Below are 16,136 nucleotides of genomic sequence, written 5' to 3'. Positions count from 1 at the left end.
ATAACCCTTTCACCGAGTGTCGGATTTAGGCGAATCTTATATCATTGGAAAGCTTATTAAATTTTTCACACAATGGGAGGTCTAAATCTGGAAAATTTCACATGAAATAATTATTCTTTATTTTGGAAGCTATCCCTTAACATTCTAGGGACGAATTTTAGCTAGAAAAGGTACGGGGTATTACAAAAAAGTTATGGACCAAAAGCCCAATATGTAGATTAGGATAGGTAAAGATGGGCCAAAGGCCCAAATGAATAGTCTAAGACAAGAGCAAGTGAGTTTGGGCCTAAAAGCCTAAATCTCGTAATGTTTTCCCTACCCCCTTTCTATGCTTATTTGTTATTTATTTTTTTAGACTTGGTTAAATTTCCTACTAAGTCGTCAAAAAATAATTTTATACAAGTTTTCTCCTAAATCACTTTCTTTCAAAAATCAACTTCTCTTTTTCCAAAGTTAGTCAAAGTGGTTTGCAAATAGTCCGAATAACCACAAGTTAGCGGACACTTTAGGTGCTTTAAAAATCCTCCTAAAATGTTAATAAGAATCTTTTACCAAAGATTTTCATAAAAGTCTAAGTCTTTTTCTAGTTTGAGACTTAGGATTTTATTTTAAAAAGTTTTCCTAATTTCTTTTCAAATAAATTAAGTGGCGATTATGCAATTAATTAAATTGTTTCAAAATTTTCTTTAAAGTTTTGAAATAATTTAAATAGTTGAAACCAAATATTTTTCAACCCTTAAAATCAAAAAGGGATAAAACAATAGTGTCAAGTCTTACCCATGGGGTGTAACTTATTTTTTGGAAGAAACTAAAGAAAAAAAATAAAAGTTGCAGAAAAAGAAGAAAATAAAGAAAAGTATTTAAAAATAAAAAATAAAAATCAACTAAAATAAAAAAGAAAAAGAAAGAAAATATAGAAGTTGAGGGGAGAAAAAAATAAACTATAGACGTTGAGAGGAGAAAAGAAAAAAATATAAAGATTGAGAAAAAAGAAATAAAAAAGAGAAAAAATAAAAATCAAAGAAAAATAAAAAAGAGAAAAAACCGGATACAAAATATAAGTTGAGAGGAGAAAAGAAAAAAAATATTGATTGAGAAAGAACTAAAAAAAGAAAAAGAAAAAAGAACAAAAGTAAAAATTAAAGTAAAATAAAAAGAGAATAAGATAGAAGTTGAAAGATAAATAAGTATGAAATTGTTTAGAAAAATTTAAGATATAAAGAAATAAATAAGTAATCATATATATATATGTATGTATGTATGTATATATAGACATGCTAGCTTTTGTAGGAATTTTCTTATGGAGAAAAAAAAAACTAAACTGTCATTTATGTAGTTTACCCAATTTTATCTCCCATTGGTACATTTATGCCATTTTTTCATCTAGCGGAAGAAATTGACAAATAATAAATGTATATATAGGTCAAGTCAAAACTCGAAAGCAAAAGCTTCTTCAAAGGCCTATTATAAACATTTGACTGTTTGAAAATTGAGTATCTAGAACATTTTCAAGCCGTGAAAAACTTCATAAACAACCATTAAAAAACTTCAACGCTTTGAATTTGAAAATTGAGATTTGCGATTTTGTTATTTATTTGGATTGGACGTTGTCTCAAACGATTAGAAATATTATGTGGATCGGGCTATAGTGTTCCATCTTAAATAAATTCTAAAATCTTTCGCCCAATCCTATCAAAGATAAAGAACTAGTACTCAAGCCTGACTCAATTGACCAACTCCATATTGATGACTCTAGTAACAAAAAAGCAATAATATTATATGATTAATTAAATTAATTGCTCACCTGATAACCTGAGAAATTGATACTCTCCATCGAACTCTCACAGTCACGGGACAGTCGTCATTAGATTAAAACAATGATCTCAATTTTAATTCAATAAGTACATGTATGGAGACTAACATTTACAAATCAAAACACACATATATATATATATATTATATATACAAGTCTAATCTTGGCTATCACTATTGAGTTTTCACCCACTGGATTTATCAATTTCCTTAATCATCAAAGCTCTAGCTCTGTTAATAGTTAAAAGACACAAATAAACATGTTCTTCAAGCTCCTCCCCTTGTTTCCTAAATCCAACATTTCTCTTCTTCATCTCCTTCAACACTTGCAATGAGATGCTATCTTCGCTTCTATCCAAACACAACTTTATCATCGCCTTGTTATGTTCAATTTCCTCGTGCAATCGATCCACGAGCCTACTTATTGTATCGAAATCCCTGTTCAAAATGTAGGTACCCTTTGCTGCAACATCAAGTTGCGCTCCAATTTTGGTCAGAAATCCACATTTCAAGAATCCAGGACGATTCGTGAATTTATTAATTTTCGACGGCTTTAAGGGTATCATGGTCAAAATTGCTGGTCCCATTATTAGTGCAGCTAGCGTATGTGCTGCTAGTACCACGGCTGCAAGAGCTACTAGTCCACATGCTGTTGTCACAAATACCCCTGATGCCTTATTTACACATTTGATCAATTTAATTTTCCTAGCCACTTTTTTCCTCTTTGAACTCAAATGTTGCAAAATCAACGAATATTCATAGTTGATTCGCGTGAAGTAGTCTTGTTTCTTGAGGTCGGAGAAAGGGTTGTTGTGACTAATATAGGATCTTAGTTCTAACACTAGGTGTCCAAATTGCTGAGAAGATGAATTGTCATCGATCGATTCGAGGACTTGTTCGATGAAATTATAGTCAGATTGGACTTGGTTGATGGTTTTGAGAAGGTGTTTACAAAATTTTGACGCTTTTGCACTAACATTGAAGTAATTGGAAAGAAAGGTTTTGAGTTTATATTTTCTTGGAAATATATTAGTTGATTCAAGAATGTTTGTTATGGTTTCTTGCCCTGGTTCAAGAAGGATATCTGAGAATAATGTATATTGAGAATTGGGAGATAATGGGTGATTATTGTTATTATTATTTACAAGTAGGTCATGAGCTTTCATGAAGAAATCACCATATGATTTTGTCCTTAATGCCCCTTGGTACTCTTCATTGACATTGAGGCTGCTTCGTGACTCTCTCATCACGTTTTTCCCTGAAAACAAAATTTACATATGTAGAAGCTATATATATATATATATATATATATATATATATATATATATATATATATATATATAATTGTTGAAACGGATGGAAACCTTGAGGGAGGGGCAATGTTAAAGGCAAAACGTATAATGATTGCAATAATTAAATCATTAAAAATATTTAAAAAATATACAAAAGAATGTGGTAAAGAAAAGATTCTTTTCGCTCACTAAAATAGTAGTAATAGTCGCATGCATAAAGAGGAACAAAGAGATCTAGTAGTCACTTAAAGAAATGATAGTAAACTATTTCTAATGTTAGAGATTTACTGAACGTCCTAAGTTGAAAATAGTAATTAACTATACTAAACACCTCAGTAATATGACTCATTTCCGATATACATCTCCTATTTTGAAATAATTAATGTATATCCCGTATACTATGTAATTTCAAAACTAATTAGTATATTAAAATATAATTAATAAAAATAAATAAAAAATAGTTTCTAAAATCTAAACAGACAAACAAACAAATAAGTAAATACATAGACTATAGGTAGATAACCTAACAATCAATATTTATTTTCCAAAAAAAATAATCTAATCATTAATTCCTCAATTTCAGACAAACAAAATTAAACTTTTTCAAGAAGCTCCTTTAATAAATGGAAATTCAAATTAAGACTAGTGATTTCAAGTTCAAATGAAAAAGACTAATAATTTCAACATACAACTAAAAATGAACCGTATATATGATTGTCCTTTAATAAATGGAAGTTCAAATTCAGACTTGTTACTTCAAGTTCAAATGAAAAGACTAATAATCAACGTATAACGAAAAATGAACCATACATATGATTGTCCTTTAACAAATGGAAGTTCAAATTGAGACTAGTTATCTCAAGACTCAAGTTCAAATTAAAAGATTAATAATTTCAGTGTATAACGAAAAAGGAACCGTATATATAATTAATCAATCATACATGTTTAACTCACGTACCTTTGATGGTTTTACAAGATTTGTCTCCTGCACCCATATCTTTAAACTCTTCAAAGAAATTAAATTGAATTGGATGGGTATATATTATTTGTTTAGAAGTTGCTTCCATGCATTTTGAAATATATGTAGTAGTAAAAGATTTTAAATGCGTGTATCACATTTAAAAACCTTAGAAGCAATGCAAGATGATGAGAGAGGGCTACCAAAATAATTAAATCTTAGGTTGTGTGGTTGAATTGTGAACCTTTTAAAGCCACTTAATAAGAGTGATAGTTTTAAGGATTGTATCTTACGTTATCTTTTTTGGATGATCAACTTTACACATTAATTCTTTCCTTCATTTTTAGGAAGGAATTAACATTGAGAAAAACGGAAAATTTGATTTTGTAGCTTTTTACAAATTTATTTTTAGTTTTACATTTTTTTATAAGAATTTTTTTTTACACTCAAAAAGAAAATTTGAAAATATCATCTTTTTCTATTTTATTGTATGTACGTAAGAGATAATTTTCGCCAGAAAAATAACTTGTTGCTATGTTTGAGGCTAGTATGAGGTAAGAGGTGTGTTCTTGAAATTAATAAAAGCTAGGCTACCCTTATCTCTTTCTCAACTTTATTTTCACGGTTATATGCCTTTATGGCATGATTTATGTTATGTATAAAAAGTATATGTTTTATATATCTAATGAGAATCAAGTAATTAGTTACTTGAATAAAATGGTGCATGAATCATGCAACATAACAAAACTGAAAAAAAAAAAAAAAAAGTTAAGCAACTTGGGAGAATTAATGTGGTAGGAGATATAGATTTACATAAATCGTTTATGAGTGGATGGATCTAAAGCAATATTAATAGCTTGTTGAGCTAAATTTTGAGACAGATAAATTGAAAAAGAGAGAAAATTTTTGAGACGCATAAATTGAAAAAGAGAGAAAGAAGCCACAGCAACTCATGAGATAAGTTAGAGATTTGATAGTCATGAGGAACTTTGGGGAATAAGATTATTGAAAATATTAATTTTTAATTAATTACAATTAACATAATTCGTTGAATATAAATATTCATTTGAATAAGTTTTTATCAAATTCAGGTATCGTGGTTCAATATTAGCACAATCGTGGTCAATATATGACATATATAGCTGGAGTCTTAATTGTGCGGACTCTTCACTTTTGATACTACTGTAGACATCTAAAATTTGCGGACTCTTCAATAAGAATCCAAATTCCGTTAGAGTTTTAGAAGGCTACTTTACCCTAAATTTCGCTTATTTAATGGGTAACATATTCCCTGAAACAGGCATCTTGAATATGAATATCCCATAAGCTGATGGGTGTTCGTATAAAGATCGGCATCTCCAGTATCCCATAAATTCACCTGATATTTACAAAGAGATCAAAGATCTGAAAAGTCCCAATAAATTCATGGGATATTCATAAAGATCAAAACCCTCTCTTCTTGATAATCAAATACATCAAGAAGACAAATCTCCTTTCATGGAGATCAAATCCAAATGTTCCTACGTTCGAGAAATATGTTACTAACAACCCTCGAATTACGGAGAAATTCATATCCAAATCTTAATACATTCGAGAAATATGCTACTGATGGCCCTCAAATTACGGAGAAAATCATGAGAGAAGAAAGGGAGGAACAGATTTGTACCCCCATCGTTTATCAATAAAAATGTTGTTTCTTTATATTTTTATTTGTTGTTGAAGTTTATTTTTCATGAATTAAATTATGTTGAAAACAAATTGACACGCCCAGTGAGGCCAAATCTACTCTTCATCTCTTCTCTCATAAATTAGATTTGCAAATCTATAGCCACCGCATAAAGATGGATGCTCTATTGGTACTTCAAGACTCATCATCAAATCTCCACTTCGACAAGTTTTGAAGTAGGGGACATTTGTAGACATCTAAGGACTCTTCAATAAGAATCCAAATTCTGTTAGAGTTCTAGAAGGCTACTTTACCCTAAATTTCGCCTATTTAAAGGGTAACATGTTCCCTGAAACATGCATCTTGAATATCCCATAAGCTGATGGGTATTCGTAAAAAGATCTCCAATATCCCACAAAATCATGAGATATTCATAAAGAGATCATCCTATGTTCGAGAATAAGCCACTAACGGCCCTAGAATTACGGAGAAATCAAGATAGAAGAATCAAGAGAGGAACAAATTTGTAACCACAATCGTTTATCAATAAAAAATTCTTATTTCTTCATATTTTTGTTTGTGGTTAAAATTTATTTTTCATGAACGAAAATTTGTTGCGAACAACTACGTCATTGTTAGAATCTCCAAAAATAAATTAGTTTAGAAGAATCTAACATGCATTGATTGATATTTTTACAGAGTCTTAATAACGTACATAGGCTCAAATTGATATGTAACCAGGGGCGACTCGACTTCATTACAAAAAAGGCGACCTCCTTAGGCCTCAAAATTTGAGAGACCTCATTTTTTAACAATGATAGATTATATATATATTTTTTGAGAAAATTAATAATTTTATTTGATGAAAAAAAATATTTTTTTATATAAAAAGAAAGAATTATTAAAAAAGTTTGATATATCTAGAGTATTATGTTTCAACAAAGACTAATGCATTGATTATATTATTAAGGATTATAAAATTTTTAAAATAGACTTTATTTAAAAAACATTTTAAAAATTAAGGTCTCCGTTCGATTTTGGCCTTAGGCCACTTAAATGCTTAAGCCGCCCCTGTATGTAACATAGTAATATTAGGAAATATCGTTTGGTTTGCGGATAAAGTTATTTTGAAATTATAATTTTAGGATGATGAGCTAAAAAATAATATTAAGTCTAGTGCATAATTTATCCCGAGATGAATTATATCTTTAATTAATAAAATATAAAATTAAACTCAAACTTATCCACCTCATCCCATGAATCAAACAATCCCGGAGGGTCTAAAACAGTAAAAACTTACACGCACCCGGTGTATATATAAAAATAATGTTCTTTATCATGGTTAAGTGATTAAATTAAGTAAAATACTTACTTCGTTTAAAAAAGAATGACCTATTTTGACTTGGCGTAAAATTTAAGAAAATAAAGAAGACTTTTGAATGTTGTGGCCTTAGATTAAAGTTGTGTCAAATATATCAAAATGCCCTTTAATCTTGTGGTCCTAAACATGTCATGTGAAAAGTTGAAATTAAAGTATTGTCAAAAAAATGAAAGGGTCATTCTTTTTTAAGCAGACTAGGTCATTCTTTTTGAAATGAAGGAAATATTAATTAATCATAATCAAATAACATGAACATTAAATTTAAACACATATCATGTATGTATTTACTTAATATATATAAAGTTTAACGAACTAAACCCCGTAGACCCTCCCAAGCAAACTCTACTTCAAGTTAGGCTGGCAGAACAATTTGGTTAAGCAACTTCACTGAACAGCTCATTTCCTTGACATGCATAAATGTATTTGGAGTATCTCTCTCTCATGTCTTCCACTACGTAAAGAAAATAATATGTCAGAGTACACGTGGCTTGTTGATATCGGTGAATTTGATCCATTTATAACAGTTTGTTGCCATAAAGAATTACGTACGGTTACAAGTTAGGTTTAGGTTAATGGTGTAAAAAAATTGTGGTAGATTATTAATTAATAATTAATATACCAAACTAACACTTTTGTGTTTGTTTATTTACCGAAAAAATAATATAGGTAAGTAGCCATTTGTTCATGAAAAGGTTTTACTTTTTTTCTGAAAAATTATTTTATTTTACTGAAAAAGTGAAAACAATATGTGTTTGGCTATGTGAATTTCAAATACAATTTGGAATTGTATTTGGAAAAGTGAAACAAGTAAAACTTGTTTTCACTCCTATTTCTGTCACAAAATTTCAGAAACAACTCCAATTTATATTAATGGTCAAACATAACTCCAACTCCAACTTCAACTTCAACTTCAATTTCAACTCTGAAAAATTATGATTTTCATGGACAAACGGGACCTTATATTCATGGCCAAATACAACTTCAACTTCAACTCTAACTTTAGAAAATTATGATTCTCCAGAAAATTCATGGCCAAACGGAGCCTAAATTTGCATGAGATCGAGAACATCTTAGTCTAGTTCAGTAGTTTTGATTTTTAGTAGTTGAATATCGTAATGTTAACAATTTTCTCCATTCATTTTTACTTGTCCACTTTTCTATTGACATCGAAATTAAGAAGCAGTAAATGATAAAGATAATTTTACTATTTTACCCTTTAAATATAATAAATTAATACTTTGAGAAATGCATTAGATAACCAATCGTATTTAACGCTAAGGGTAAAATGAGTAGAAATGAATAAATTATTTATTGATTTTATAAACTGTACAAGTATTATTGGATATTTCAAAATTAAAAAAATGAATAAATAAAAATAAACAAGAGAGTAGCAAAGATAATAAATGAGACAAGTAAAAAAGAGTATCATATGAAGCTTTTGAACTTCAAAAACGAGCCCGAGCATTGAATACGAGATCGTTAGCCTTCGGACCGAGAACTATATATTTAGTGAAGCGATTAAACAATGAGATAAAGACTTAATAAATAAGGAAAACTTGTAGCACAAGAAAATTAAGGAAAAATTACAAAAAATCTATTTGTCACAGTTCAAATCCATCGTGAGTGACACCCATACTATTCACCCGGTAGGAGAAGTATCTACACTGAAACATCATATCAAAATTAACACTTAGAGAAATAATAAAACTAATCCATCAACAAAGATATTTAAATCTAGATAAAAAACAAAAGTACAACTAAAATGCGGAATAGTGTACTTAACCAAACCATCTCTATGACCCGAAAGCCGTCCATACCAAAACTACTAAAGATTGTCAAGAAAGATATGCAACCCCAAGACTAAAATGAAAAGTATAAGTCTAGAAATAAAGACTATGTCATGCAAGAAGGATTCATGGTAGCCTAAAATATGTTGTTCACACTTGAATTCGAATCAACCACTGAAATCATAAGAGAGGTTTCGTAAGAACCGCTAGAATATGCATTGCAGTCACAAAAGTAAGAGCAGGTGTAGTATCATCACACAATAAAATAACAGTGTACTGATAGAGTCATTTGGCCAACCTAAGATGAGAATATGGACACATAACCAAATTATAATACAACAAGTTAATCCATGTTCAACAACCATACACTTAGCATAACAACCAACCAATAAGCCAAGAAAATATCACCAAGTCATGATCAATCAAATCTAGTTAAGACACGTAAACAATTATCAAGTGCAAAATATATTTTTTGGTCCATACATAAAACGTCAAACTCATCTGACCCTCGTACATACACGCTATGGGTAAAATATCCATCCTCTAGACATAATCTATCGGGGATAATTTTTATCCATGTACTAAATTCCAGACACAAGTGTCTGCCAATTTTGTTACACCAATAACCCGTGAGAACATTCTAAGTATAGGAACATTGCACATTTAGCAATGAGGTAGGTTAAAAATCTTACAACAGATAAAATCATTTGCATTGATCACACCAAACAACATGCACTAACAAGCCACACTATAAAATAGTTAATAGGAACTTATAGCACAAATTGGATTAAACTATAATACCATCATCTATGTCGAATCAAGCTTGCACAACTCCATTAAGACGAAGCTTTGCCCTTCCGTTCAATTTCTGCTTGCTCTTGATCTAGAACATACATATAAACACATAATTAATGAAATGAACTATCATATTGGAAATTATAGATCACACCCAACCCTTAAGATTAAATTCATGATCATTCCCTTTTCGTTCTATGACTTTTCTACCATAATTAATTTAAAGCTATCAATTTCATGGATTAATTAGTAATTAGTAGAATTCATGGATAAATTACCTATTAATAATCAACACTCATTAACTTATTACATAATTTCTCCCCATCCACTAGAAAATAACCAAATTCATCCCTAAAACCCTCTCAAACCCCATAAATTAGCAATTCTAAGGCTTCATTACCAATTGAAATTTAACTGGGATGAATTTCTTACCTTTAAGAAGCCAAAAGATGAAAATTTGATGGTAATCGGCCAAATCGCCCCTCCTTTGCTCCAAAAATGAGTTTTCAAAAAGTAAACTATTTTAGAAAAAAATTTAATTAAATCTACGACTTTCCGCTATAGTGGCATACACTGCTATAACAACGTTACTATAGCAGGAATTTACCGCTATAGAAATGCCCCTTATTGCTGTGTGCATGCCACTATAGTAGCATCAATGGTACAAAATGTCCAATTTCTCCCAAAAATATTAATTTTGCAACACACCTTAAATCCGAGACATTTGAAATAATACCCTTTAAGTTAATATCTATTTTGGGAGTTCTACTTACCTAAATTCAATTTCATAAATTCCTATGAATTTTTTGTCGTCTTAGCTATCTAAAAATCAAATCAAACACCACCAAACATTCTCAAATCATCTTCAAATTTCTCTAGACCATACCTCACTTCGATTCTCCTCGAAACTAGCCTAACCTGAAATTTATAACTTCAAATTCGGGTAGAATTAACATGAAATTTTCAGCAAGAGGTTTATACATAATGACAGAAATGGTCGTTACAACAGCTACCAATTTATCCATCTTTCATTCATGAATGATCAAACATAAATAACATACTAAGAAGAGGAGAGAATAGAGTACCAATAACCTTAAATAATTGAGAAGACTTGTCCAGCATATTTTTCTCGATTTTTAAAGTGGAGTACTCAATCAGACGATGCTTTCATTGAACCTTAACCAAAAGAATTTCCATCATCCTTAATTTTCAAAGGTTTTGATCTAGAATTGCTACTGGTTTCTCCTGGTAGGCCAACCTTTATCTAAAAGAACCAAATCCCACTTAATAGTGTAGTTGTCATCCCCATCGTCCTCATGATATTAGAGACATAAAATATTAGATGAAATTCCCACATCCCGATGGTAGATCTAACCTATACACAACTGGATCCACGGCCCCAAGAGCCTCAAAGGGATCAATATATCGAGGGATGAGCTTGCCTCTGTTGCGAAAACTCATGACTCCCTTCATGAGAGACAACTTAAGCAAAACTTGCTCACCAACCTTGAAGTCCATGTCTCTTACCTTACGATGCGCATACTCTTTCTACCTACTTTGAGAGGCCAACAACTTGCTTTGAATGAACCTTACTTTCTCTTGAGCCTATTCTACCAAGTCAGTGCCCAAATGTTAAACATCTATAGCCTCACATCACCCAATAGGTGACCTAAATTTTATTTTGTTCTATGTCTCGAATGATGCCATATCAATGATGGAATGATAGATTTTAATGTATGAAAACTCACACAATGGAAAAAACTGGTCACAATGACCACTAAAATCAATCATGCAAGCTCTCAAAATATCCTCTAGCACCTAAATCGTCCTCTCTAATCATCCATTATTTTGAGGATGAAAAGCCATGATAAATGTGAGCTTGGTGGCCAACTTTTCATGCAACCTATCCCAGAATTCGGCAATGTACATTGCATCTCCTTGACGTAGATTGTAGCTAACTGTTGAGTGCTGTAGTCTACCCGAACCAACAAAAAGTGAGTTGATTTTGTCAACCGATCCACTATCACCCAAATGGAGTCATATTTTCCCAAAGTCTTAGGAAGACCCACTATAAAATCTATATCAATGTGCTCCCTTTTACAGATAGGTATAGGCATCCTCTGAAGCAACCCCACAGGTCTTTGGTGTTCATACTTTACCTACTGAAAATTTGAATACTTGGACACATAATTCACTATGTCCCTCTTCATCCCGACCACCAATAAAGCTGCTTCAAGTCATAGTACATCTTGGTCATACCCGGATGAATAGAATAACATAAATTATAGGTCTCTGAATGTATACGACAAATCAAATCTCCAATACTAGGAACACATAATCTTTCCTTAAACCATAACACCCCACCTATTTCAAGAGTGGAGTCCGCCACCTCTCCGTGGACCACTTTATTTCGGAGTGCATTTAGTTTTTTATCCTCAAATTAATTAACCTTAATCTACTCCACAAATATTAACTTTACCTTCACACTAGCTAACACACCACCCTTATCTGAGACTCCAAACTGCATGTCCTGAAATTCCAGAGTTTTAAAATCTCTAGCTAATGGTTTCCTGGACCTCATCAAGAATAAAAAACTATCCATACTTAAAGCTTTTCAATTTAATGCGTCTGCTACCACATTGACCTTATCTGAATTCTAATGAATAGTCACATCGTAATCCTTCAATAACTCCATTCATTTTCACTTCCTTAGATTCAAATCCCTTTATATAAACAAGTGTTGCAAGCTATGGTGTCTTCTGAAAAAATTTCATTTGACCCCATAAAGATAGTACCTCTAAATCTTCTATGCAAACACTATAACTGCTAATTCTAAGTCATATGTCAGGTAGTTTCTTTTAAGAGGCTTCAACTACTTCAAAGCATAAGCAGTGATAATCCTACCATGCATCAACATAACACCTAAGACCAAAAGCAAAGCATCACAAAACACTATATAATTCTTACCTTCAATCGGTAGTGAAAGGATAGGCGTTGTAGTCAAAAGTGTCTTGAGCTTTTGAAAGCTCTCTTCACATTAATCTGACAAAATAATTGATAATTAATTCTGAGTTAACCTTGTCAAGTGTGTTGCAACAGATGCAAAGTTCTTAACAAATCTGCAGTAGTAACTAACGAAACCCCCAAATCTCATTACCTCGATCACTGAACTAGACCGAGTCTAATTCTTAACTGCCTTAATTATTTGGGGTTACACCTCACCCCCTTTTTAGAAACCACATGTCACTAGAGGAAACTAAATACAACTAGAATTCACACTTTGAAAACTTAGCAAATAGTCCTTTTTCTCTTAAAATCTCCAAAACTATGAAAAGGTGATCTGCGTGCCCCTCTTTATTCTTGGAGTATACTAGAATATCTTCAATAAACACGATAACAAAAAGATCCAAAAATGATTTAAAAATATTGTTCATCAAGCTCATAAAGGTTGCAGGTGCATTAGTTAACCTGAAAGACATCACCAACAACTCATAATGTCCATACAAATTTCTAAAAGTTGTCTTTGGTATATCCTCCAATCTTATTTTCAATTGATGATAACCCGCCATTATAATAATCTTTGAAAATATTGATGCACCTTATAATTGTTAAGACAAATCATCTATGCGAGATTGGAAATATTTATTTCTGATAGTAACCTTATCCAGCTGTCTATAATCAATACTCCTCCTCAAACTACCATCTTTCTTCTTGATAGAAAGGACCGGAGCACCTCAAGATGAAATAATTGGATGAATAAAATCCTTGTTAAGTAGTTCCTCGAATTGAGTTTTGAGCTCCCTCTACTCTGCTGGAGCCATTCGATAAAGAGGAATTGATATTGTTCAAAATTCCGACTCTAAAGTTAATACAAAAATCTATATCTCTATCTAGAGGTGTATCTGGTAAGGCTAAGAAAAATACATCCTACAATTCAAAATCACCAAAACTGACTTTATAGAAGGGACCCACGCTCACATCTCAGGGACGAGCTGAAAATGCTAGACACACTTTCCCCATTAATATTTTAATCTGGAAAAATTAAATAATTCTCACTGACCTGACCTTATACACTCCCCCACTCTAGTTTATCCACTTTTGACAAAGCTAGAGTCACGTGTTTTAGCATTACAATTTAAAATAACATAATACAAAGATAATCAGGTCATACTCAAAATTACACCAAAGTCGAACATATCCAGAATAATCAAGTCTACTCAAGTCTGAAAACACACAAATAATATAGAACAAGAATGGTAAATATGGGATACCACCACAGACTTAACAATCAGAGTAGACACATACACAGAGTAATTAAGTACCTTACAATCTAGATTCAAACCCACCGCAGAGTGTACAAATATATAAGAATAAGTAGACCCTTGATCAAATTAAAAAGAAGTCATCCAATTACAAACAAAAATAGTACCTGTGATCACCACATCTGAATCCTCGACATCCATCTTTCTTGAAGATGCATAACAGTGAGCCTAAGCTAAATCTATCCCTGGCCGCGCTCTTCCCCATGCATCACTATTTCCTTGACCATCCCTACCACCTGTCTGATTTTTCCATCCATCTTGTATACAATTCCTTCCATTACCTCCTTCTTCTTTGCACATTGGAACTATAGCCTCAGTTTGTGTCACACCCCTATTTTTACTGCCCCAACCCGACTAGGGGTTGGTTTTAGAGAAAATGGTTTACTCTAATTAAAGTGACGTTTTGAAAAGAGATTATTTATTTTAAAGAATCACCATTTGGAATTGAGTTTGGGTGTTCCAAGTCACCTTATTGAATTCCCAATCAAAAGGAAATGACTCTTTCTTTTTGATTTGCGAACTAGAAATTTGGGTAAAAAATTTTGTTGATCGAGGTATGAGGCACCCCTCGAGTCCCGTGGTTCTAGCACGATTGCTTTAATGACTCATGTTTGGCTTAAATTAATCTTTTGAATATTTAATATTTGTTACCCTAAAGTTATTTACCTCCCGCCTTTATTTTTATTTTTGAATATATTGAAAACTATATTGATGCGTGGCTTACCGATAGTAGTACTTTTCGGCCTTACCATGAGTTTTGAAATATCTCTCACGCCTTTAAGACATTTATGGATTATCCTATTTTTTCAAGTCTAGATAACAACCTAACAGGGTTAGAATTTACCCAACCCGGTTCAAACGACTTCAAATGGGATATTAAATTTTAGTATAGCGAATAGTTGGTAGCAGGGCTTTCCAACTTCATCGTTAACTTTTCCTTGTATGTTGAACTTTAATTTTCTTGAGGTTAAGAACCTAACTCATTCCTTTAGTACATATGACTTAATATTACTTACTTCTGAGGATTATTTTTTCCTCCCTCTTTTCTTTTCTTTATTGAGACGAGTCTTGAATGAATTCTTAAACCATCACACTCAACTCATGTTAAATTGATTAGGCTAAAAAAAAATTAATACCAAAAAGAACAATATTTGAATCAACAACTAACGGGCCTTCCAATTTTTGAACCAAATCTAAATCTGACCGCAACAATAACTCAAAAATATCAATTTATCAGAGAAAGCAAGTGGGAAAATAAAATAGAAAGCTAACATTTAATTAAAGAACTACACTCATAACCAATTAGACAGAAGTAATTATATTCATTACATCAAACTAATAAATGTAAACTCCAATATAACCATTAATTAAGAAATACTATGAAGGAAATATCTAGTAATTATCGACGTAAACCAATTGACGATAAAATAAAAAAACCAAGCTTGAGAAAGTATGCTTCATGATAATTTCAAAACATAAAAATTCATTAGTCTCAAAAAAGGATGATATGAAGGTGTAGGACAATTCAAAATAGGATTTATTTTCCAAAAGAAAAAGGAACATGTTTAGGTAAATTAAAAAGAAAACAAAAACACCCTCAATTGTTCTCCCTTTTCTGTTTGATGCAAAAATCTAGACTCTTTTGGATTAGAGTTGACCAATATTGAATTATTTCCCATATTTTATACAATGCTTTAAGATGCAACAAAGCCAAAGTGGCTGCAATTATTTATTCCGTCCTAGTTTGCACCTTATAGAAGTGATGCAATATTTCAAGATCAAAATTCTTTTTGTTAACATATTTATATCCGAAGCGGTACATATCTATAGGCTTATAAACGTACAGCCTAATGCACAATGCACTTCACTATCACTAAAGTTCTATAAAATGGCTGCGTTCTTATAGGAACTACAAGTATTAGTGATTGTTTCCACGGCTTAAACAGGTAGCGGGGAGACAAGTTCATATATCTATAGGTTTATATAAAAGTGAAATATAACAAGAACATTGAATGCATAATACTGTTTATTAAATTCATTACAGAGGTCAAAAGTAAACTTGCCTACAACCTGCTCAAATAAAACAGCTATAAGTACATATAAATTGCTCTTCATCAATATCT

At 31.5% G+C, this 16,136-nt stretch overlaps 1 protein-coding gene across 1 annotated transcript; it reads right to left on the bottom strand.

The window, feature by feature from the left end:
• Positions 1-1,862: 1,862 nt before the first annotated feature.
• LOC107849911 (UPF0496 protein At3g49070) lies at positions 1,863-4,391 on the bottom strand. The gene is made up of 2 exons (XM_016694439.2): positions 4,063-4,391; positions 1,863-3,070 (listed from the first exon to the last, which is right to left on the bottom strand). Exons 1-2 carry the CDS (start codon positions 4,169-4,171, stop codon positions 1,998-2,000), a joined length of 1,182 nt encoding a protein of 393 aa, XP_016549925.1. The 5' UTR covers positions 4,172-4,391; the 3' UTR covers positions 1,863-1,997.
• Positions 4,392-16,136: the final 11,745 nt, after the last annotated feature.

This window comes from Capsicum annuum, chromosome 12 (assembly GCF_002878395.1).
Source record: "Capsicum annuum cultivar UCD-10X-F1 chromosome 12, UCD10Xv1.1, whole genome shotgun sequence".
NCBI classification, from domain to species: Eukaryota; Viridiplantae; Streptophyta; class Magnoliopsida; order Solanales; family Solanaceae; genus Capsicum; species Capsicum annuum.
This window is presented reverse-complemented; position numbering and strand designations above follow the sequence as displayed.

Excerpts from the sequence above, each read along its gene's own strand:
- LOC107849911 (XM_016694439.2), bottom strand. The coding sequence starts at position 4,171 with ATGGAAGCAACTTCTAAACAAATAATATATACCCATCCAATTCAATTT. Across the intron at positions 3,071-4,062 it reads ATCTTGTAAAACCATCAAAG|GGAAAAACGTGATGAGAGAG; the intron begins GTACGTGAGTTA and ends TTTTGTTTTCAG.